Source organism: Aspergillus campestris, assembly GCF_002847485.1.
Source record: "Aspergillus campestris IBT 28561 chromosome Unknown P168scaffold_2, whole genome shotgun sequence".
Taxonomy (NCBI): Eukaryota; Fungi; Ascomycota; class Eurotiomycetes; order Eurotiales; family Aspergillaceae; genus Aspergillus; species Aspergillus campestris.
The window spans coordinates 1,763,771-1,787,471 of record NW_020194337.1 but is presented as its reverse complement, the minus strand read 5'-3'; the positions used below and the strand labels follow the sequence as shown (position 1 = coordinate 1,787,471).

The 23,701-nt window shown below is 53.3% G+C and overlaps 9 protein-coding genes across 9 annotated transcripts; 4 read left to right on the top strand and 5 right to left on the bottom strand.

Annotated features, from left to right (window-relative positions):
* The first annotated feature begins 317 nt into the window (after positions 1-317).
* Positions 318-1,846, top strand: P168DRAFT_324915 (uncharacterized protein). Its single transcript, XM_024840919.1, has 3 exons — positions 318-1,006; positions 1,061-1,363; positions 1,428-1,846. The coding sequence occupies exons 1-3, from the start codon at positions 437-439 to the stop codon at positions 1,542-1,544; spliced, it is 990 nt and encodes a 329-aa protein (XP_024696104.1). The 5' UTR covers positions 318-436; the 3' UTR covers positions 1,545-1,846.
* Positions 1,847-4,951: 3,105 nt separating this feature from the next.
* P168DRAFT_279477 (uncharacterized protein) lies at positions 4,952-10,447 on the top strand (the record flags this gene model as incomplete). The annotated part of the gene is made up of 5 exons (XM_024835786.1): positions 4,952-5,092; positions 5,170-5,946; positions 6,001-8,878; positions 8,928-9,046; positions 9,098-10,447. 5 exons carry the CDS (start codon positions 4,952-4,954, stop codon positions 10,445-10,447), a joined length of 5,265 nt encoding a protein of 1,754 aa, XP_024696103.1.
* A 432-nt stretch (positions 10,448-10,879) lies between these two features.
* P168DRAFT_309207 (putative mitochondrial carrier protein) lies at positions 10,880-12,296 on the bottom strand (the record flags this gene model as incomplete). The annotated part of the gene is made up of 3 exons (XM_024839278.1): positions 12,168-12,296; positions 11,858-12,047; positions 10,880-11,781 (listed from the first exon to the last, which is right to left on the bottom strand). Exons 1-3 carry the CDS (start codon positions 12,192-12,194, stop codon positions 10,880-10,882), a joined length of 1,119 nt encoding a protein of 372 aa, XP_024696102.1. The 5' UTR covers positions 12,195-12,296.
* A 169-nt stretch (positions 12,297-12,465) lies between these two features.
* P168DRAFT_248663 (putative eukaryotic translation initiation factor 3 subunit EifCh) lies at positions 12,466-13,942 on the bottom strand. Its single transcript, XM_024834130.1, has 4 exons — positions 13,896-13,942; positions 13,792-13,831; positions 13,254-13,723; positions 12,466-13,196 (listed from the first exon to the last, which is right to left on the bottom strand). Exons 1-4 carry the CDS (start codon positions 13,901-13,903, stop codon positions 12,617-12,619), a joined length of 1,098 nt encoding a protein of 365 aa, XP_024696101.1. The 5' UTR covers positions 13,904-13,942; the 3' UTR covers positions 12,466-12,616.
* A 164-nt stretch (positions 13,943-14,106) lies between these two features.
* Positions 14,107-15,462, top strand: P168DRAFT_324911 (arylformamidase). The gene is made up of 2 exons (XM_024840918.1): positions 14,107-14,475; positions 14,533-15,462. Exons 1-2 carry the CDS (start codon positions 14,381-14,383, stop codon positions 15,320-15,322), a joined length of 885 nt encoding a protein of 294 aa, XP_024696100.1. The 5' UTR covers positions 14,107-14,380; the 3' UTR covers positions 15,323-15,462.
* P168DRAFT_287983 (casein kinase II subunit beta family protein) lies at positions 15,437-17,203 on the bottom strand. The gene is made up of 3 exons (XM_024836688.1): positions 16,913-17,203; positions 16,343-16,588; positions 15,437-16,283 (listed from the first exon to the last, which is right to left on the bottom strand). Exons 1-3 carry the CDS (start codon positions 16,970-16,972, stop codon positions 15,789-15,791), a joined length of 801 nt encoding a protein of 266 aa, XP_024696099.1. The 5' UTR covers positions 16,973-17,203; the 3' UTR covers positions 15,437-15,788.
* On the top strand, positions 17,062-17,515 carry P168DRAFT_97403 (uncharacterized protein). The gene has a single exon (XM_024842246.1). The coding sequence runs from the start codon at positions 17,152-17,154 to the stop codon at positions 17,422-17,424; it is 273 nt and encodes a 90-aa protein (XP_024696098.1). The 5' UTR covers positions 17,062-17,151; the 3' UTR covers positions 17,425-17,515.
* Positions 17,516-17,584: 69 nt separating this feature from the next.
* Positions 17,585-19,073, bottom strand: P168DRAFT_279472 (glycoside hydrolase family 6 protein; the record flags this gene model as incomplete). Its single annotated transcript, XM_024835785.1, has 6 exons — positions 17,585-17,629; positions 17,688-17,929; positions 17,983-18,240; positions 18,295-18,432; positions 18,483-18,736; positions 18,796-19,073. The coding sequence occupies 6 exons, from the start codon at positions 19,071-19,073 to the stop codon at positions 17,585-17,587; spliced, it is 1,215 nt and encodes a 404-aa protein (XP_024696097.1).
* A 1,267-nt stretch (positions 19,074-20,340) lies between these two features.
* Positions 20,341-23,460, bottom strand: P168DRAFT_309203 (uncharacterized protein). Its single transcript, XM_024839277.1, has 5 exons — positions 23,313-23,460; positions 23,032-23,160; positions 22,718-22,966; positions 22,200-22,658; positions 20,341-21,719 (listed from the first exon to the last, which is right to left on the bottom strand). Exons 1-5 carry the CDS (start codon positions 23,333-23,335, stop codon positions 20,429-20,431), a joined length of 2,151 nt encoding a protein of 716 aa, XP_024696096.1. The 5' UTR covers positions 23,336-23,460; the 3' UTR covers positions 20,341-20,428.
* Between the last annotated feature and the right edge of the window lie 241 nt (positions 23,461-23,701).

The following is a 23,701-nucleotide window of genomic DNA, read 5'->3' as shown; positions in this document are numbered from 1 at the left end:
GATGGTATGCGATTATAATCGTACAGATCCGGTAAGAGATTGGACGGTCTGATGCGATGAACCTGGGGTTGGTAGTGGACTTCGACGTTGGCTTTGGGCGACCCGACTGGGGAAAATGGGCTCCGGAGGCAAAAGGTTTATCGCGGGTGATATCACGCACGTGACAGGCTCTATCATCCTCGGTCACGTGGATGACACCCGCCTGATTCGGCCGGCACCCAACAGACCCCAGACTGGGTGACGGCCTGAGGCTCCCAGCCGTACCTGTGACGCGACATCTTCCCGCTTTCATCTGGAGCTTCCCTGCGGCTCCGGTTCCTGCAGCTAATCACACCCGTCTGTTGTTCTCCGACTGCAGCGCCTCCCCATTGATCAATTAATTTGATTAATTCTTCTTTTGGGATTATATTTCTCCCCCATTATTCTGCTTAACACCATGCCCTTGACCCTGGCCCGACGCGGCGTGGGTGCCTTGCGACACCTGAGCTTGAGCGACACTTTCTCCCGCCCTGTCTGCAAAACAATCGCCCAAAGCCACGCCAGGCGCATCAGCTTGGCCGCGAATAATGGCGCTCTACATCCGAGCGGTCGCCATGTGTCCGCTGCCGCCGTCCTGCCGAAAACACTAGCCAACGGCTACGCTACGAAGAGCACGTCCGACGGAGCTGCCAAATCCACCGAGGGCAAGAGAACGACCAAGGTCAAGACGACCACGACCAAGACTATCAAGGCCAAGAAGACCAAGAAGCCGGCGCCCAAGAAAGTCCTGACCGAGGAGCAGAAGGAGGCGGCCGATGAGAAGAAGAAGATCCTGAAGTTGAAGCAGCTGATCAAGGAGCTGAAGGCGACGGCCCTGACGCCGCCCAAGCAACTTCCCTCGCAGCCTCATCTGCTGGCCATTGGCGAAAAGAGGAAGGCACTCGAAAGAGGACCGGATGAAAGCATGCCGGACGTGTTCCGCAGGGCTGTGGCACTGTCCCGTTCGATCTCTGCCGAAGAGCAGCAGGTATGTCTCGCAGGCCCCTTTTTATGCTGCGCCGTTACTTATGTCGTTGTGTAGAAATTTGCCGCGCAAGCAGAGGCCAACAGAAAGACCAATGCGACTACGCGCGAGGAGTGGATCAAATCCCACACTCCTCTCCAGATCAAAGACGCCAACCACGCGCGCCGGAGACTGGCGAACCTCACAAACAAGAAGGCGGCCCTCCTTCACGACGACAGACTAGTCAAGAGGCCTAGCAGCGCGTACGCTCAGTTCCTTCAGGAGCGCATCCGGAATGGCGACTTCAAATACATGAGCGTGGTTGAGATCGGCCAGCGAACTGGCGAGGAGTGGAATGGAATGACTGAGCCTGAGAAAGCGGTATGCTGCACCCTCCGTCGCCTGCACTATTATCGACTTAGACGCTAACTAGTCCATCTTCCAGAAATACCGTGAACTCGAAGTGGCCGACAAGAACCGTTATCATCAAGAATACCTGGAAGTATACGGCGAAGAGCCCGGCTTTATCACCAGGGCCAATAAGGCCGAGGCCGAGGCCTGAGTGTGGGAAATGTGTTAGATGAGCAGGGCTCGGTTGGTGTTCTTTCGGGTTATGAAGCCTGGTGTTGTCGTGAATTGATTTATGCAGCGGGGATGACTGCTCAATCATTACGGCCCAGGCTAGTTCTTTCATTTGACTTTCCCTTTTCCTCTTTGGTAATCTCTTTTTGACGTCCTGTATTGTGTTTCTACGACTCACTGCTGTATCTTTTATCCGAGTATTGCTGTTACGTGTGTTTAAACGATGCGCAGCTTGTTATATGAAGCAGTATGTGGATCTCGCCGGTCGTAAACATATGGAAGTGGTACCGCATTGATTACGACCTAGTATCCCTGACTTGTCGTAGTGATATGTAAGACGAGTGAACCTGTCATCGAGAGATGATACCACATATAAAAACGAAGCTCCTGCATACTATATTATCCCCTGGTTCAAAAACACAGGGCCACGGTTCTCACTTCCGCCGTCTACTCCGTCGCGATGGGACGGACCTTTTGTAACAAACTTAATACATAGTTAAGCAGCTTTTGATTCCAATATTTAGGTCACATCACACACATCAGACGTGATCGCAAATCTAAGCGTGGGTAAATAGAGATCCCTACGGTCGTATACCGTGACGCTGAACCAGGCTTTCCAGATCCACGGATTAAACGTTCGGGTAGATCTGATATCTCTATGTAGATTTCCTGGTAGCAGTCTGGGGAAATACCCGGGTCGGTTCCCTGGTTGTTGAGTAAACATGTTCTACTCGCTGAGGCAGGACCATGACAGGTTTCATTTTCAAAATCATTATCATGAGTGGCACCATGACAACAAGCTGAAGAGCATCGCTGGCAAAATGGACCCAGCGCGAAGGATTATCCTGGAACAGGCTAGGACAGGTGGATCTCGATGCTGGCAGCGATACCAGATAATACCGTAAAATACATATACATAACTAACTAACAGTAATATTGAATAAAGATGGAGGCTGGGGTCATCACGTTTACATTGTTAGTTCCACCTATTCAAAGCCTACAAAATCTACTACAGAAGCTACGGAGTACTATCGCATGCTGTCAAATCTGCAAGGGCACTTCAAACCGGGCTGGCTGGCTGTCTGGATGGCTGGATAAACAGCCCGATCTGCAATTGCAGGAGTCACCGTGATGGATGGTCTTCCCCGGCTACGTGGCGTGGCGAGCAAGTTATCATTCAATTATGTATGTAGCTCGCCGAGACTCGCGCCGGGTGCCTGGCATTATTTGATGCATAGCATGGCACTTGATGCGTCTGTCGTTACACCACTGATGATGATGTTTTATCTTTGGGAGTTAGGATGGGTGGCCTCCTTGGCGTGTTCTCCTACGGTCCTATCCTGGGATTTGAGGAGTGTATCAAGGAGGATGGATGTGTTTTAAGGAGGTGCCCTGTCTTCCTCCTTCTTCTCCCCTCCTCCCTTGTGGCTCCCATGATAAGAGAGGGGTGAGGGGAGAAGGAGAGATAAGAGACAGCCCCTGTTGAAAATGATGTCTACCCAGGTTCTTTTGCAATGATTATTACCGTGGTTTGAGTAGATCCTATGGTAGATATCACCCTATGAAATCTCCCACACCACCAGAGTAAGTATCCTGATCCCAAAGTAACCATGAGCGCTACCTATCTATACTCATGGCAGCAGCGTGGTATCGATCGTGGCACACATGTCACGGTGATCAGTCTGGTATCTGCCAATCGTATGCATTCTATGATTTCAACGCCGACGGGACGGATAGCATTTCCAACCCTACTGGCTACCGGACGTCAGACGACATGGACCCTGCGACTGATGGCTTTTGATCAGGGATACAATGTCCAACGTCGGCGTATATGGAGGCCGTTGCGACGAGCTTATAATAGTCTGTTTGGCGTGGGAGTAGTTTTCCGAGTGAGAGTGGTGGCAATGCTGGAATTATAGCATGTCTTCGCAGTACACGGATACTGTATAATATTACTAGATAAAAGGTCAAATAATAGGTTCTAGTTATAGCTAGTTTAGATAACTGACTATACCTACGGAGTACTCTATCTACTACTTAATTGAGAATAACACATGGGATACCCTAGCCCAGCCCCCTCATTCCGGCATCAATATCTCCTTGAGGATTCCTCGGGCACGAACGAGGTTCGAGCGTAATACATGATCTAATTGTACTCTGTACAAGCTCGGCTTAAGATGATCTGCACTTGGCACGTTCATGCTGTCTTCAAGAGTAATAGTATAAGGTATGGACGGTATTGAGCGTTACCCGAAGAAATCCAAATCCCGGAGGTTGGGGATGATCATACCAGTATAGAGTCTAAGTATTGTGAAAGATCTCCTGACAAGATGAAATCACGACCATTACTAACTGCTTTGCCATTACATGCCATTCTGGTTTCATCAGGCGGTTATGCAGAGTCGTTTGGGTTGTTTTGAGGGTCGAGGCTTCACCGCAGAAAGTGAGTCATCGGTGGATGTTGTTTAGTACTCCACTTCTATAGGATATTCATATGTAAATACATAAACAAATGAATAATAAACAAAGAGTATCGATGGTTGTATATAGATATAAATACTGTTAATTAGTGAGATATACACTGCTGTTCAATGACCGTTCTGTCATGATGCTTAATTCAGGGAGGTAAAAGCGGCTATCAGGATAAACACCCTTTTCAGGGCCACTGTATTGTTCAGACCAACCACCATACTGATCGACTTCGAGATATCCTTGGAGGGATAAACAACGAGGGGTAACAAGACAGCAGAGAATGTCATTCAAGAATGATCAGGGAAATCCGATACGTACGGAGGATGTACTGAATACCGCACTAGCCTGCATTGCATCCATTCGATCTGATCCAATCCCATCCATTCTCATCCACCGATCTTCATCAGATCCGCCTCCCCTTCATCCTCTCACCGCCCCTCAATGGTCATGAGCTTCTCTCTATTCCCTTTTCCCTCCTTCGACCCTTGCTTCAATCCTCCGAAGGTTCGCTCCTCGCTATTCTAGTCTCCTGCATTCACGATAGTTATTCTCCTCCCGCCGTTGTCTCACCCTGTTTGCTTTTTTCTCCCCTTTGCAAGTTCCGAGTTTCGTCACTCCGGGTGGTGTCAAGTAGCATCCAGGCGTCTTGCTCCACATCTGAGCATTGTCCACCCTCGAATCGCTGCTTCGATTCTATTTTTATTATTACTTTTCATTTTTATCTTATTTTTATCCTTCTAGTGAAAACTTTTCTTTCCCTTAATTCTCCATCACAATCATCTCTCACTTGGTTGATCCCACTGATATCGTCAAATCCCCCCATCGCCTCCAAACAGAGGCCGAGACCGCCAGATCAATGCGCCTGCGCTATTGACCCGCCGGCCCACGTACGAATCTCACGGTTCCTTTCCCAGCATGGAGGCGACGCCGCGCCCCGTTCACCAGGATGGATTCTGCGCATTCGCCAACGAGGTTGCGTCCCCCGGACCGACGCCGTTTGCCGACCACGGGGCTGTAGGAGAATGTATAAAGAAGAATATGGGCAACGGAGTAGTAGTATGCTTCACGTTTTCTGACCTCATTATGCGGGACACATAACCCGCGCTAATCAATGCACTGTAATAACCGGACAGACTTCTACTTCCGCGCGCCTTTCGTACAAGGCTCTCCTGCACGTTCTCGCTGCTGAACTCGAACTCGAAATCGAACGCGAACGCGGACTCCGTACTTGCGACTCCCCGCCTAGCTATGGGACCCCTCCGCCGTCCTATGCGGATGCCGTTAGTGATCTCCCGCCGGACTATTATTCTACGATTGCGCCGCTGGCTCAGAGGAAGGACCTGCGGCAGGATACCGCCCCGCAATGTACGACGAGGGACGCCAAGGGCGCGTCTTCGTCGTCACCAATAGATTTCAACAGCCCTGTCGGCATTCGAGAGCATAAGAAGAAAAAAAAGCAAGCGGCATCACAACGAAAAGCTACGCCGCCACCTGAGAATAATGGGGATAATAATGACGGAGGCGCGGACGATGGTCAAAATGGCGGCGATGCCCCCAACGACGCTGGCGGCGGTGGCGACGCCAACGGTGATGGCGATGGTGGAGACGGCGGCGGGGAAGACGACGACATGGACTCGTGGAATACACCCACCACCAGTAAAAATAGCAAGAAGAAACAGAAAGAGGAGGAGGAGATGAAGAGGAAAGAAGAGGAAGAACGGCTGGCCAAGGAGGAGGAGGAAAGACTGGCGCAGGAAGAGGAGAGTCGAATAGCGAAAGAGGAAGAAGACAAACGCGCGGCTGATGAAGCTGCTGCGCAGAACACACTTAGCTGGGCCGATGATGCCGACGGCGGCGACGATTCATGGGGTGGGTTTGCGAAGGCCGGAAAGAAGAAAAAGAAGGGCAAGGTATGTACCGCGAACTGACACTATCTGTTCGTTTGGAAGCCTAACCCAGTGTAGACTGTCGATCTCCTCGAGCCGGACCCCCCGGTCAACTCGTTCCAAGACGTGAGTCTTAACGATGCCGCGCCCCAGTTAGACGTGGGTTTGGATCCGTCAAAGGCCGCGGGAACCGGTTTCGGTTTTGGTGGATGGGGCAAAGACTGGGATACCGGCAACAAATGGGGTCTGGATTCTCTTGGGGGCGCGAAAGAAGAGAAACCGAAGGACACCAACCCTTGGTCATTCGGCGGCAAGAATGACCTGTCATCCGCCTCGGTTGGATTTGGCTTTGGCGGAGGATTTGTAGATCCTGCCCCGGCCGGTGGTGACAATGCGGCCGGTGATCAAAATGTCGACGATGCCTGGGGCGGTTTTGCACCTGTCAGTAAGAAAGACAAGAAGAAGAAGAACGGCGTCGTGGAGGAACCCGCTCCAGAGCCCGAGCCTGCACCCGAACCCGAACCCGAACCTGAACCGGAGCCGAAAGCCCCCGTTGTGCCAGACGATCCTCTTTATGAAAATTGGCATGAAGTGTCAGCTAAAGAGCGAAAGCGACGAAAACCTGTACTGCGGAGCAAGGGCCTTCCCATACCCGGTGAAGGAGGTTTTGAGCTCCCCCAGCCTGGAGCCGAGCCTGAGCCTGAGCCTACCCCCGAGCCTGAACCTGAACCTGAGCCAGAGCCCGAACCAGAGCCAGAACCAGAACCAGAGCCGGAGCCAAAGCCGAAAGCCCCTTCCGTGCCAGATGATCCACTTTATGATGATTGGCATAACTTGACATCTAAGATCCGAAAGCAACGTGAGAAATTATTAAAGAAAAAGGGCCTTCCCATACCTGGTCAAGGTTTTGAGCTCCCACTGCCTGGAGCCGAGCCTGAGCCAGAGCCTGAGCCGGAACCCGAGCCTGAGCCTGAGCCTGCACCCGAACCCGAACCCAAACCTGAACCTGAACCTGAACCGGAGCCGGACCCCCTTGCTGTGCTAGATGATCCTCTTTATAATGATTGGCATAGTTTGTCGCCTAAAGATCAGAGGCGACGAGAAAGATCGTTGAAGAAGAGGGGCCTTCCCATACCTGGTCAGGGTATTGAGATCCCACTACCTGGAGCCAAGCCTGAGCCCGAACCTGAACCCGAGCCTGAGCCTGAACCAGCGCCGGCTCCAGAACCCATCTCCGACCCTATCGTCGAGCAGCCAGGCGATGACAACTCCTGGGATTTTTGGGGCTCTTCGAAGGATAGGAAAAAGTCAAAGAAGAACAGAATCGCTGAAGATCCCCCGCCCCCTGCGCCTACTCCCCCAGCACTGGGTCTGGACCATGAATCTGAGAGAACTACTCTAGCTATTGAAGATGTGCCAGCGGACCCTGATTTCGACGAAGTCGATGCCAAGCCAAAGAAAAAGACGGAGGAGTCCCCTAAGGCAGCGAAAGGGTTTTGGGCATCTTTCGGCGCAGCCACAATGGGCAAACCCAAGACCACCAAGAAAAAATCCGAGGAAAAAGCTCCCCCAGAGCCTGAGCCGCAGCCAGCCGAAGATCTACTTCTTGATGTAGAGGAAGAGCCAATAAAGGATGAGGCGCCGCCGCCCGCGCCTGACGCGCCTCTCGGGGATATAGAGCCGCCGCCAGCCGCGCCGCCAGCTAAGACACCTGCCACATCAAAGCCCAAGTCAGCTGCCAAACTTTCTGTCGCTGAACGCATCAAAGCTCTTGAACAGGCCAAAAAGGATCGTCTAAAAGAGAAGGCTGCCGCGAAAGAAAAGGCCAAGGAAGCCCTAGCAGTCCCTGAGGACCCGGTCGAAGAGCAACAACCCCCGCCTGGCCCCCCAGAGCCCAAGAAAGTCTCTCGAGACTCCGTGCCTGGTAGCTTCCCCGACGCGTTTGATGACGACTTTGAGGAGGTGCAGCCAGAGCCGGAACCTGAACCCGAACCTGAGCCTGAACCCAAACCGCGCGAACCTGAACCCGAGCCCGAGCCGACTCCAGTCTTATCAAAGAAACTCAAGAAGAAAGAAAAGAAGAAGGCAAAGACTATCGCGCCAGAGCCTGTACCTGAAGTACCAGAACCCCCGGCAGAACCAGAACCCGAGCCTGAACCCGAGCCAGAACCTCAGCCTGAACCCGAGCCGGTTGTCTTATCAAAGACTGATAAGAAGAAAAAGAAGAAAGGCAAGGTAGTCGAGCCCGAACCGATGCCTGAACCAGAGCCCGAGCCAGCTGCACCTGAGGCCGAACCAGAGCCAGCTGCGCCAGAACCGGCGCCAGAACCGGAGCCGGAAGTCGCTGAACCTGCTCCAGAGCCGGAGAAGCCTGCGAAGAAGAGCAAGAAGTCCTCCAAGCGCGCCACCGATCGTCCGCCCGCCGACCCCCCAGCTGAAACTGCTGATCTGGAGTCAGGCAATGCTGAGCGATCGGCTAAAAGGGAGCGGGTCCGTGCGGAGCGCGCGGCGGCAGCAGCAGCAGCTTCGTGGGGTCTCTGGGGTGCAACACCTCCGAAGAGATCTAGCAGGGAGGTCAAACACAAGGGAGAACTGGTTTCTCCGGTGTCAAGGTCCAAATCGATGAAGCAGCCTCGGACGAGGGAGGTTGAGGTTGAGGGGGGGTCGTCTTCTTCCGAAAGAGAGAAAGAGAAGCGACGGGAGGCGAAGCACAACCGAGGTATGGCATTCTCGAATTTCATCCTTGGCGCTCCTTCCCCTGCGAGAACGAAGTCGACACGTCGGACTGGCTCTAGACCGGTGTCTAGACGGCCGTCTTTTGAGATGAACGAGGCTGGGCTCCCCTCACCCCCCCCGGATGAAAGATTCCGGGTGTCTGATAAGGCGGCCAGGATGATGGGTGTGGATCACTCTGGGTCAAAGAGAGAGAGATCGCATCGGTCGCGGAAGAAGTCCAGTAAGTTGCTTTTCCTCCAAGTCGCTGGTTCGACCCTAACAACTCTTAGGTGCTCCCGACCCATATGCCCTGGATGATGAGGACATCGTTATGGTAAATCGTGACGATGTCGACACAAAGGGAGACTCCAGAGAGTCCAGACACTCGGGGAGACGGTCAAAGAGAAAGGTAATGACCACTCAACGAGCGCACGATCTCATTGTACTGACGTATCCCTAGCCGAGATCTCGAGGTGAAGACCTCCAAGACGACGGCGTGATGGTCGATGCCGACCAGAGCCCCAACGGAGTAGATGTACACTCGGGACCAGACGACATCGCGTTCGTCGATGCGCCCCGAGAGCGACGTCTCAAACGTTCCAGCACCGTCCCCAAGAAACCCGAGCCAAGCGGCTTCATGGGGCTAATCGGGTCCCTACGTCGAAATACCCGACAGGAGCCTCCCGAGCGTCGCAAATCCCGATCTCGCCGCGACGACGACGCACGATACGTGACAGACCCGGAGCGAGACGACCCCCGACGTCCAAGACGGGACGATAAAAGAAGACGCTCCACCCGTCCAGACCTCGACGGCGAAGGCTACGCCACGGACGCCCCACCGACAACAACAACGCGCGACATGGAGTCCAACGACGCCGAAGCCCGGCGCGCAGCGCGCAGAGCCGCTCGACGTTCCTCCCGCCAAGGAGACCTCGATCCACCGCTCGACAACGAGCAGCGCGAACTCGAAGAACGACGCGCTCGACGGAGAGATCGACACCGCGCCCACGAACGCGCCATGCAAGAACGACAAGCCCAAGAAGAGGCAGACCGCGAACACAGACGCCAAGAAGAACAGCGCGCTCGCAGGGCCGCTCGCGAAGAGCGTCACGCCAGAGAAGAGCACGAAGCCCGGGAAGCCGAAGCCCGCGCCGAAGCCCGCGCCGCAGAGCGCCACGAACGGCGCCGGCAGCGCGAAACCGAAATGTACGAAGGCGGGGGCATGGACCCGCGCGCCAAACGGCGCCAGTCACGGCAGCCGGACGACCGGGGACCCTACGGCGACGAACATGCCGCCGAACGACCTCGTCGCTCGCACAAATCAGCCGATGACGGCGAGAGGTCCAGACGCCGGAGGTCTAAGATCCCAAGCATGCTTCAACAGCCACCGCCGATGATGTCAGGCGGCCGTAAGGAGAAGATCTCCTCGTGGGTGAACTCCCAAGCGACGGAGCCGCCTGAACCCCCACCAGTCGTGCCGACAGTGCTCGACGTGCTCCCTGGTCCTGGCGACCAAGCCAACGCGCACTCGATGTCCTCCGACGAAGAAGCCCGCCGGGACCTGCGCCGCAAAGCGCGCAGACGATCCCGATACCCCGGGATGACAGAGGAGGAGATCGAAGAACTCCGCGCTAGGAAGCGCGAGTCGAGACGAGACGAACCTAAGAGTAGCTCCGGAAGCGGAGACTACGAGCGTGGTCGTGGCATGCGGCCTTATGACCGCTATGCTGCGTCGCAGCAGCAGCAGCCTCCACCTGGTGGGCTTGGCGGGAAGATGCCGGGGTGGTTCAAGAAACTTACGAGTCTATGATATGATATGATATGTTGGGATTTGGGGCAATTTATATGATGAGATGAGATGACAATGATGATGATATGTTTATGATAGCATTTTTTGTTTTGTTCTTTTTGGGGGCATTTGACTTTGTGAGTGTCTTGCTGATGCTATATATGGTTTGTCGAGGTGCGATTTGGGTTTTTGATGATTGTATGATTAGCTTGATTTTATTGAATAAATCAGATTGGTTTGACATGATAATTTGACTTTTATGTCCTCTACGTGACTAAACTACGAGTTCACTGGATCGTACCCATACGATAGCAGCAACAGAGTTGTCTCGAGCGGTACCCAGTATAGATAGTATCCCAATTACACAATGTGTATTGATCTAGCAACAAGGTAAATTAGTACAATAGGTACATAGTAAGTACCTAGATATAAGCAAATAGTACTTAATAAGATCTACAAAGCAGCCCCCTCACCTTCCTCCCTCCTCGTCCGTCTATCCTCAAGATAAAGCCTCCCCCCCTCATAAAACCCCAGATAAATACTCATCCCCAGCGCCGTCCAAACCGAGCGTACCGCTCCACCGCGGAACAGACCTTTCAATCCTTCTTGCGTCCAGATCTGTCGGCCCATGGCTATCGTGCCTCGCCGGGCTGCTTTTTTTAATTTCTCTTTTTTCCTCGTTTGGATCTCGGCCTGTTTGCCGGTACTTTCCTCGCTCTTTCCGTCAGATGGGGAAGAAGTAGCGCTCAACATCATCCTCGTCTTGACTACATCGATAGGCGTAGTGACGATAGATGAAATCGTCCCTGATACACTCGCCGCTAAACCCGTTAACAGCGCCGTTTCAACAATGGGGTTGAACCGTCTTCCTTCTTTCCCCCCTCCTCCTCCCTCTCGACTCCCCTGCTCTCCATGACGCACCCTCCTCCTCCCAACCACCACCTCCTCCCTCCAAGAAACCAACCACCCCTTCACAAACTCCAGTATCGGAAAATTCAGCCCCGTAGCCGGCAGATTGCGTCCCACGAGCGCGGTGTACCCGCTCCAGAGCTTCCAGGGCTGGTTTCTGAATTTGGCGAGGACTTGCGCGGTGGCGCTTTTGGTTTTGGCTGACTTGGATGAAGAGGAGGAGGGGGAGGGGGAAATGTTGATGACTTGTGCGTTTTGCTTGATCACTTCTGCGGGGGTGAGGATTGCGCAGGAGACCATTTCTGCGGTTGAGGAGGCTAGGCCGTGGATTAGCGGGGTGGGGAGGGTGAATGGGCGTTTGGAATTTGAGGTTGATGTTGATGGGGAGGATGGGGTATCGCCGAGGAGGCGTTTTACGGATTCGTAGGTTGTGAAGAATGCTCCTGCTGTGATCACTCGAGTGTCAGTCTTATTTATCCTCACTGGGCCGATATGTAGGTTAATACTGTGAGGGAAACATACAAGAAGGAATAGTCGCTAACACAACACTCCACACACCCTGGTACAAACCCCTAAAGAGGACATTCTTGCGGATAGCCCCCGTGCTTGCATCCTTGTAGATTCTGTTGTAGTCCGGGGACTGGATGCGTGTTTTGAGAGTGTCGAAGGGGTAGACGATGAAGTCGACTGTTACTGCTGCGATGGCGCCTGCCTTGTTTGTGTCAGTTGCTATCCCTACTAGGTTCTAGGTAGTACTGAGATGGTTGGTTGGGGTTTGAGAGTTGTATGGAGGAGTAGGTATAGATGGATCGGGTTAGAGGAGAAGACTCACGACCCAGACGTCGAGGTTGGTGCCCATCTCATCTAATTATTCATTCAAGATTGTCTATTACCGAACATCATTTGTTTATTGAAGTCTAGGGAAAAAGAGATACAGCACGGCTGCAGTTGCAGCTCATGCTGGCTGTTGCATCAATGATGCATTCTTATCTAATCTCACTTATCAGATATGAGGTCATCCAATATATCATCACGTGAGGTGCCGTACCCTATTGCGAGATTAGGGTTCAGGAACGGCAGGGTTGTCGAGATACGAGAAAATACCCTCTACGATAAGGCAAGACTCAACTAGCAGTCATAACCCGTACTCTATTCGGCATGAATAAGCAAAGGAGACATTAACAGTGAAGATACATAATTTTTCCTTCTTACGCCGTAAAGGTCATGCATGCAATTCCCAGAATCCCCACATAGATAAAGCACCCTCGTCCAACCACAACTCTATTTGGCGAGCTCCCCGGGCATCAGGTTGCCCTTGATCGCAAACATCTTGCTCGTCGTGGCCGACACGAAGCTGTCGACCTGGCGCGAGTACTGCTCCACCTGGCGGCTGTTGAGCATGGTCTCCAGGCGGCTGGGCTCCTGGGGCAGCTTGAACAGCCGCTGCCACTCGTCCTCGGGGAGAGGCGGCTGCTTGAGGGTCGCGCGGCTGGCGTTCTCGGCCTTGCGCTTGGTTTGCCAAGCAGTGATCTTGGCCTGCTCACGGGCCAACGACCGCTGGTAGTACTGGTAGTTGTTGGTCTCCGTGTGGTGCGTCTCCATGCTCTCGAGGAGAAGATCGCAGTTCTTCTCCAGGTAGGGGTCGATGCTGAGAGACAGGTTGTCGTAGTTGGGGTCCAGGAGGGTGTCCTTGACGAAGGGGCCGGACTCCAGGGCGGCCAGGGACGGGGGCAGCTCGGTGGGCGCAGACACCTTGGGGCACTGCAGCTGGTGGAGGAAAGAGGTGATCAAGTGCGAGTTGTGGATCTCAATCGGCAGTTCGACGAAGATGTCCTGGTATCTCAGGTTGGACTTTTGCAGCCTGCGGGGGATGTTAGACAAAATAGGGGGCGCTGGATATCAGGGCGGGCTGGCATACTCCTCAGTGGTGAACTTGTGCTCCTTGAAGGCCGTCATGAACTTGGGAGACAGACGGAATGCCCGCAGGCTCAGGCTGCCCTGCGCACTGCGGCTCACGTCGTGAACCAGGAAAGCGGTCTTCTCGTTCATCTCCTTCTGGTAGAAGAACTGGTTCTCGATCACGTTCATGTTGACGAAGTTGCCCATGTTGGCGCTCGTGTACCAGCCGACGTTGTTCGCGTCGACGTTGACCTCCCGAAGCATGCGGATCATCTCAGCCTGGTAGGCGACGTTGGACTTCGCGCGAGGGGCGGCGGCGGCCGGGTTGGGGGGGATGTTGTCAAAGTGCGAATCCTGGGGCATCTCGACGACGGGGAAGGGAAACGAGTTGGTGATCTCCAGGATACCGTTGTCATCCATACCAACGATCGAACCGGTCGCGGTAGTGGGGAAGGTCTGGGAGCCATGCTTGATGATTTTCATCACCACCTAATCGCGAAACCATGAGTATCTGGCTAGATTTTGATGGCGGGGGGGAGTGTTTTTTCGGGGCTTACCAAGGCCTCGACCTTGACGGCCGTGAGGGGAACTTCTTTCCTGTAGGGAACTGTTAGTTAAAAAACATCCTGCAGACCGATCTGAGATCATTTTAGACACTTACTCCGCCATGTTGAGTGTATGCGGTCCTGGGAATGTGAGAGACGGCGTGGTGGTTGACAGTCGGCCACGGTTTGTGTGGATGGAGATTTGATCAATTTCCACCGCCTCATCCCCAACCGGGTTAGCGTGCCAAGACCGCCAGATCGGCTTTGTCCTGGAGTCTCCAAGTCTCCATGGACTAACTATTCTTGATAGATAACGACTTAAATCATGTTGAAAATGTGTTCATGCTGCGACTAACATGAGGGCTGAACAGGGGAGCTCTGAAATCAATCGGACCCCCAACTGGGACACAATTACCATGCCGTTCTATGGCGCCTCCGCACTTCTCCCACAGCATAATCGGCTAACTACAAACTCATACTAGCACATCATCCCCTCCACCTTCTACAAACAACCTCCCATACCTCATCAACCAACCAAAGAAAAAGAATAAAAAGAACCAAAGACAAAGAATCAAAGCCACGCTACCAATTAACCCCAGCAATGGTCACAGAAACCCTTTCCTACGGAGACCACATTCTCCAAACCATAACCGTCCACCAACGTCCCCAAGCCCACAAAGACGCCCACTGGGTGGTGTACGTCCATCGTCCAGCCCAACAGCGTAAGTAAGCACCGCTAACAGCACGAACCAGCCTCATCCACGGCGGCGCCTGGCGCGATCCAACTCAATCCGCAACAAGCTATCTCGCCCCCGCCCTCGGAGCCCTGACGGCTTCCTCCAGCTACACATCCGAAACCCTCCCCTACATCGCCGGCCTCGCCTCCATCGAGTACCGCCTCAGCCCGCACCCGAGCCACCCTCAAGACCCCTCCACGATCCCTTCCCGGGAATACCGCTCCGCGAAACACCCGGACCCCGTCCGCGACGTCCAGACCGCTCTGGCCCTCCTGCAGCGGAAGTACGGGTTCGGGGGCCGCTATATCCTAGCTGGCCATAGCTGCGGCGCGACGCTGGCGTTTCAGGTTGTGATGGGGTCTTTTCGGAACGATGCCGAAGTAGAATATGTGTGCCCTGAGGCGATACTGGGCATGGCGGGGATCTATAATCTCCGGTTGCTGAGAGATACCCATGTGGATGTCACGGCTTATCAGAAGTTTATTGAGGGGGCGTTTGGGTCAGATGAGGCTGTTTGGGATGCGGCGTCGCCGGTGGTCGTGGAGGGTGCTGAGGGTGTTCGAGGGGGCTGGCGATCGGGCCGTTTGGCTGTGTTGGCGCATTCGGAGGGTGATTCCTTGGTGGATGTGGCACAGAGAGATGCCATGTCTGAGTCTCTGGCGTCGTGGGCGGATGATGGTGGTAGGACTAGGTGGGTGCACAGACTCCCTATCAATGGGGAACATGACGAAGCATGGGAGAAGGGAGACGAACTGGCGAGTTCCATTGCTTTCACCGTGGCGAAGCTTCACACCGTAGACTCCTAAGCGAGCGACGGTAATACGTCCTTGAACGGGCCTGTCTGCGCATACGAATAACGAGACGGCGGAATATTATAGCGCATATTCAGTACGTACGATATGAACTGCACATTCTCATACCAAAGCTCCTGCTGAATACTGTCTGGCATCACAAAGACTACAGAAATCAAAAGTATAAAAAACTAGTACACATTAGAAGGAACGGGAAAAAGACCGGCCATTCCAGAACTTCCAACGCCACCAGCATCCATCATCGTTGCTTCAGAGTACATAAAATATCAAGTCAAAATGCCCGTCATGCGCCCGGTGGGTGGGATAAACATTAATCAAAAAGGGGAGAAGAAGACATAAAAAGTTAACTGAGATCAGTAGACATCAGGTCAAGCGCGGCGATCGCACTTATGCATGTGCAAGAAAATAGTGGCGTGAAACCTAAACTCGGGCCAGGTCAAAGTTGAACAGAATATTTTCCTTAATTACCTAAATCCATCCGGCCGGACGCTGCGTCTCCAACGACTTTTTCTTTCCTAGCACTCGAAGTCTGGACTTCCTCCTCGTCTTCCTCGTCGTCCTCCCCCTCGCTGTCCTCTGCGAACCGGGTCTCCATGCCTGCGTCACGAAGGCGCGCTCTTGTCTCCTCACGGTACTGGTCCTGCCAGCGAGCGAGCGCGGCCGGTGCATGGACCCGGAATCCAAAGATCCGAGGTTCGTAACGACGGATGCTCTTTTCGGGAAGCAGGGCGGGGTAGACCTGGAACATCATGCTGTGGAAAGACGACCCGAAATAGGCACCGTCGATGGAGCCATGGCGAGACGACTTGGGGTTGTAGATATCTTCGCATTTGGCACAGTAAAGCCGGACGGTACTCGTATTGGGGATGTCATGTTGGCCCATGGGCAGAAGGGGGTGGCCCTCACATATGACTCGGGGACACTTCCCAAAATCGCACTTTTTGTACTTATCGAGCTGGAGAAGACGTCAGTCTGTGTCTCGTCTAATTTCTCCTCCCGTTTCCGATCACATACCATCTTTGCCAGACCACGAGTGGTCACAATGTATCTCGCATGCACAAGCCCGTACAGGTGGCGCGCTGCTTTCTCGATCTGCTCGCGGAGCTCGTCGTCGGCATCCAGGTCGAAGACATCGGTCACAAGATCCAAGGCATATTGGTAGTAGGGAACCTCCGTGTTTAAGCCCGTGAGGTTGAAGCGATCGGTGAGGTACTCTTCGTCGATTTCGCAAAAGTACTCGTTCCCGCGGGATGAGATAAACTATTCGAGAGTTAGACAGATCGCAAAGTTTCAACCAGAACAGATCGGATGAAGAGCGAGAGATGAACAAAGACAGCCGGGTCTGGTCAAGCCGTGGGGATCACTCCACTATAGCCAGATCAGACGATCGGGTAGGAAATGACATAGACTGCGAGACGACCGCTGAAGTCCTGTACAAGATGTCCAAATAATCCTCAGACTCATCGCACCCGATGCGGTTGGTGTAGACACCCAGCCGCAATGGCATTGCGATGAATGATGGGACGAAATGGTGATGCCCAAGCGCAATTTCTCCCCGCATCCCCTATAACACATCATACGTACCCAATCTCGCCAATAACTGGTATAATCACTATCCGTCTCACTATTGAAATCTTCCATCATCTTTTCGATTATTTGGCCCAGCGGGGGCGGGGAACGGATCGTAAGGTAAGATTATTTCGGTGCTTTGCCTGTAGCAGTTGCTGAGAGGAGGGTGAGATCGGCCCAGCGCAGGAGAGCCCCCAGAACTGTACAGCTGGAATAATCTTCCTCAGAGCGTCCAGCAGCCACGGTTAAATAGAATGGATGTAGTGATTGAATGTTCGGGGGAGACAGAGAGATGCCCGATTGGATTGGTCTGGTCAGAATGTGTGTTTCTCCATTCCGTCCACTCTTGTTATCAGTGGATCGTCTACTTATGGTTTAGCGCGGGGTTGGCGGTGGCTTTCTTCGCGTCTTTGGACACCGCCTTTACAACAACAACAACAACAACACTTGGGATATCTTCATTTCATTCATCTTCAGGTTCTTCCCAACTCGTAACTCACTCCAGTGGCTACTGCATACATGGATAATTAGGCAATGATGGCACAGATGTCACCAGTCAAATTCAATTTATACCAGTTTCTCACACCACAGCGCATCTCAAACACCGTCCCCAATATACTAACTATATACAAATAGCCCGTTCGGGCAGAATAGAAGGAGGACACGATCGTCATCACGATCGAGGATTTACAGGGGCGGGTTGGCGTTCTTCACCAGCTGCTCGAAGTAGGCCTGCGGTTGATATATTAGCATAGCGATCAAACGAGAAGACAATTCTCATGGAACATACCTGGAACCACTTGCCGGCCTCAGGAGCAGGGGTGAGGGCATCTTCAAGCCCACAGTGGGCATCATAGCGCTCGGCAGACTCGTCAGAGGTACCATCGCTCTCTCCACCGGGCTTTCCCCAGACGAAGGCGTCAACAAGGTCGTCGCCAGTCTCGGTGGTGGGGCGCTCGCCAAAGCCAGTGTCCTTGACGTTGCACCAGTCACCCCACTCAATCTGGCCGGTGGGCTGGTTTCCGTTGCGGCCTGGAAATTGGTTAGGCATAATCATGTTAGATTCAACTAAACGGGACACATACCAGTGTCAACGATGAAGTGGGCGTCGAATCCATTGGCCTTGAGCTCGGGAGCGAAGTTGTTGACGTAGCTCTTCTCGTCACAAATCTCGTTCTCGGAGGTGTACGACGGGCAGCTATCAGTGGAGAAGGCGTTGAAGTTGGCCACGTTGGTCGCCAGTCCGCGAACGGAAGCGGGAGACTTTGCGTCCTTGTAGACCTTGCCAAAGAGCTCAGCGGCGGGGCCGATGTTGGCCGGCCAGCCCAGCCATCCGGCGTGACCTGTGATTTAGGTCAACGATGTTTTCCTGGGATTGAGAGAGTCAATCCACTTACCAGCGTCGAGATACATAGACACGTTGGGAAGGTTAAGCTCGGTAATGGCATAGTTAGTGCACTCCAGATACGCCTCCTCGGCATTGGCGCACTTGGGGACATCCATGTTGGTGATCAGGTTGCCCAAGCTGTCCGGCTCTGCGCGACGTTAGAAACTTCCACCTAGTGGCATTCGGACCACAACTCACCGATGATCAAGATCGACTTCACATCAGAGTATTCCTCGAGAAGCTCCCGGATGGAGTCGATATACGCCTTATACTTCTCCACACCACCATCATCGATGGCATACTCGCCGTTGGAGGCCAGAGCAGCGCAGTCACGGTCCGGCAGATCGTAGACAACGAACTGGCCCGCAACCGGGGGCTTTGCACCCTTATCATTCTGGGCCTTGATGTCCGCCAGGAACTCGCCCATGATGGGGACCTTATCGGCCGTATCCCTATATCGAACAATCAGTTTCTATCTTTACCGTACCGCGGATTCTCCAAAACCACATACAGCCAGTAGAACGAGGGGACGTTCGCCGCAGCGCTCGCCTGCTCCGCCAACGGACCAGTCATGGACGGAATAGCGGACTCCTCCACCTCAGACTTGTAGTAAGGGTTCACGAAGAGGTCGACACCCTCGTAAGGGTTGCCAGTCACAGCAGGCGGGCTAGCCGTCGCGGTGGGCGACCCAGTGGGCGACGGGGTAGGCGCAGCCTGAGGAAGAGCCTGCACAGCAGGCAGAACGAACGGCAGAAGGGCCCACAGGGCCGTGTTGCTAACAGTCCTCATGATGGGTAAACGAAAGGAATGCAGTGTGCAGAGATGTACTTTGAAAGGAACGTTGGTTTGTTTGAATCCTCAACTCGAGTTAACGGCGGTCCTACATCTGTATTTATACCCTCGCCCGCCGAACTCTGCAAGATCCACCGCATGGTAGGTTAGTATCTAGTACCTACAGCTAATCTCTCCGTTCCAGGTCCAGAAACGCCAAGCCAAGCGGATAGTCAAACAAGTTTTCCTGGCTAAAAACGCATGATGCCATCCATCTCATCTCCCTGGCTAAAATGAATCACCCCAGAGCATGGGCTGGCTACTGCTAGCGCACGGGTCTCATGCGGTTCGACGGTCCCGGGTTTCTCCAGTACAGTACGGCCCGACATAGACAAGCAATTAAATTGGGGTCAAGACGGAGACCTTCCGTCCTGGAAGAGTGCAGAAATGGGATGATCGTCATTATACCGCTGAGACTCGGCGCCGGCCGGGTGAAGAAGTACCGCCTGTGAATTTAGGCCCAGGGGTCGATCCTTGACGATTTGCTTTGATATTCAACCGTGCCTGGGGTCGATCATGTGAATCACTTGCTGTCAAATTATACACATTACAAAGCGATATTGCTGTCCATAGAAAGCAGAGCCTCTCAAGATCAAAAGCATACCCAATGTATCAGTCCATATCTTCAACATTAACAAGCCCTACAAGCCACCCATCAAACCCCAAACGCCCAAATCCACCACCACCACCCATCAATACCCACAAAATTCTTCCGGCAATAACAATCCTCCAACCCACTAATCCTGCCATCCCCCATGGGGTCAACCCAATCCTGCATAAAATTGGCACATTGCGGGGGTGTGAAGAAAAAGTTCCACTATTTAGGGCTAGCCTTGGGAAAAAAGGACCCGTTTCACATATAGCGGCCTATGTTAAAGTTTTTCCGCCTACGGGATCGAGGGCCGCTCGGCTTGTTCCTTTTTGTCTGTCCCGTTTACTGCATACTATTCGTCCTTATAGTAGCTCTATCGCGGTGGTTTGTGAAAGTCCCGGGTTAATATGGGTGTTTGGCGCCAAGGGGAAGAGGGCGGGGTTGGTGAAGCCTAGAGTTGATGGCCGGTATAGCGGGCCGGGTTCCCATATGTGGGACAGTTATGTCGATATCAATGGTGATTTGCGTGCTTGTCATGTTTGGTGTAGTGCAGTGTGGGATTTATGAGGAGAATGTGTTTCAAGGTATACTCAGTACGTCTATATTGCAGAACATATTTATGTAGTTGAAACAATATATTTGGTTATCAAGACAATATGAAACAAAACTAGGTATTTGACAAAGGAAATAAATGAATGTTCAAGTTGGTTAGATATGCATCTCAATAACATTGCGCAGCACGATCACATTCTGCCAGAAAACGATGTATTCCTTCGGTTGATCCACATCCGGAAGTGCTTGGTATACCAGCACTCGACGTCTCAGGGAAAAGCTCCCGATCGCCAAGCTCGCTGATGTTGATGCTGGAATACCCCGACGGGGAGGAGGCCCATGGATTGTCGTTGAACATTGTAACATCCTCGAAGCTGAGCTTGTGCGCTGGTGATGCCTCAGAGTGGCTGTCCGACATCATGGCTTCCCAGTCAACTTCGTCAGGCTTCTGAGTGCAAGCAGGCTCTTCTCGGTAAAAGTACTCCTCGGTGCCTGGCGACGCAGGAATGCTGGGCGCAAAGGGGAACAGAAGGGCAAGATCGGCGCCGGTGCGAAGGTTGAAATCCTCGTCCTGCACAATCTTGCCCCGCTGGACACCAACCTCGTCACACAGCCGCTCCACGGTGGCTGCATCACAACCTGGAAATCGTACCCGTATTGTTGATCTGTCGTGAAGTTCAATGGGCAAGTCTCCTAGACTTGACAGCCGCTTAAGGTCATTAAGGATAGCCGCCAGGTCCTTGAGAGCACGTCCAAAATCGGCAGAGAGCACATCCAGGACACCGTCCGACTTGAGCGTCGCGGGCTCCACGGCCCCAGACACACCAAACTTCTTCTCCAGGCCTAATGCGGTAATAGTAGGAGACATCTGGAAGTCGACGAAAGAGCCAGGCGCTGTGCGGGGGATCGACGTCATCTTACGCTCGGCCTCATCTTGCAACGCACTAACAGCCTTGTACTTCTTGTTTCCGGTGATGTGGTCGACACCATCGAACCGAGCCTTCTGCCCAGAAAGGAAGAAGGCCCGAACACCGACCGACACATTGTTTATAACCTGCGCAGGTGCCGCTGGGCCATGAGAGAAGTACCGGGCGCCCCCAACGCGACCAGCGCCAATCGTGTACCCCCCTGCGGTACGGCCCAAGGTGCCACCGGTCAAGTTGGGACGCAAGGTCGAGGCAAACGGAGCCCGGGAGGTCAATCGACTGACATTGGATGCAACCCGGGACGGCTGGGAGGCAGCACGTTCACCTTGTAGTCCAGTCCGGATGTATGAGATGAAGGCGCTTCCAGCACGAGTAGAAAAGTGACGGCTACGAGCCTGGCGAATAGCAGCGGCCCTGTTAATCGGCTGTCGAGTGTTAATGCGAGCATAAGCTGGTTGGTAACGAATTGAGCCTTGTTGCAGATGTTCTGGAATCCTCGACCTGATGGCCTTGGAAGCCTTCTCATAGGCAAACCTATAGATAGTGGATCCGTCAGATAAGAGGATCAGCGGGAGTATATGGGAAGTGACTTACCTGGCTGCTCTCCAGAATTTGGGGAGCAGCAGGTGCCCACTAGATGGAGGCATCCTGCTAAAATGTCAAGGTAAATGGATCTTGATGAAGAGATGATAGGACGATGACTCTTAGGATGGATTGGATGGGGAATGAGGAGAGGGGAGATGACGGAGTGGCGGCAAATTGTGGCGGTGCATCACCTGACTCCACGTGCCACTCGGAGGCGTATATGCTTAGTCATCCCATGGATCCCTGTGGAAACTACGGACGGAATTAATGAACACTAGCGTTGACTATTGACTTGTTTCTACGAACAAAAGTAAATGTCGCAAACATTAACAATCTTATTTTTGAAAAATCTATCATCTATTCATCTGGGGATATCATCATGAAACATAAATTTACTCGTCGTCGCCGAAGAAGACCTTGATGGGCAACCAGTCGTCACCGCAGACCTTGAAACGGTCCTTGAGGTTATCGAGCTGGTTGATCTCCTCGTCGGTCAACTCATAGCCGTCAAGGTCGAAGTTCGCATCAATGCGAGACTTGCTGACGGACTTGGGGATGACGCTCCAGCCCTTCTGCAGACCCCAGAGAAGCAGGACCTGCTGGGGAGTCCGGCCCTTCTTCTCGGCGATCTGCAGGAGAGTGGGGTCCTTGTAGAGGGGCGAGTTGGTGGAGCCCAGGCAAGAGTAGCCGGTGGCGTGGATACCCTTGGACTTCAGGTAGGCAATCAGCTTGGGAGAGGGGTTGTTGGGGTGCAGCTCGACCTGGTCGACGGCAGGGACGATCTTGGTGCTAGGGTCGTTCAACAGCTTCTCCATGTTCTTGATGCCGAAGTTGGAGACACCGATGTTGCGGACCTTGCCGGTCGCAGGCAGCTTCTGCATCTCTTGCCTGATTCTTGGTCAGTTTCTGCTAGGTTGAGGCCACGAAAAGTCAGACGGATTACATACCAGGTCTTGATGAAGTCCCAGTCGGGAAGGTGCTTCTTCAGATCATTGGGATCGGTCGAGCTGGGCCAGTGGACCAGGTAAAGGTCAACATAGTCGAGACCCAGGCTCTTGAGGGAGGAGTCAATGCCCTCCGCAACACGGTGGTGCCAGGGGTTGTCGAGCTTGGTGGTGACCCAGATCTCTTCGCGGGGAACGCCAGAGTCCCGGATACCCTCGCCAACCTCGTGCTCGTTGCCGTAGGCAAGGGCGCTAAATCGATTTGTCAATATAACTGCGTAAAACGGTTGAAGCAGGAAGGACAGGATGTGACCTACGTGTCAATGTGGCGGTAACCCCTCAGCAAGGCGTTCTTGACAGCCTCACGGACCTCGTTGGGCTGGGACTGCCAAGTTCCCAGACCAATGGCGGGGATCTTAGCACCGGTGTTGAGGGTGAAGGTTTTCCTGCAGGCAAAGAGCGGCAACGTTAGCAATTTGTTCTCAACATGCGCGCTCATTTAGATGCAGACTCGGTGCAGACGGAACATCCAGAATAAACCAATAAAAGGGTAATATCCAGAGGTAAAATGGGAGAATGGAAACATTGAATCACTTACTTGGTGTGCTGAGCGGTCGACATTTTGAGTGTTTGAGAGGGCAATGGGTTCAATCAATTCAAAAGTTAGGGATAGGTTCAATTGAAAAGAAAAGATACAGAAGGGATGCGCCGGAGGCTTTATACGTTCCCATGGTCGCGCACCCCAAGCACACCACTGGGGGGAAGGCGGGGAGGATGATGTCGACTGAGGGGCAACTAACCCCAACTCATCGTCGCAATGGAGCCCCTCCTTAACTAGCAATTACCCGGCGGGCGGTTTCATTTTACCCAGGGTAGTACTCCGTACTCCGTGTGCTCCGTGCTAAGTCGCTGACTGATCTCCGAGATCTGTCGAAGACTCGAAGCAACTGGACTCTACAATGGACATAAGATGCTCATTTCTTGGAT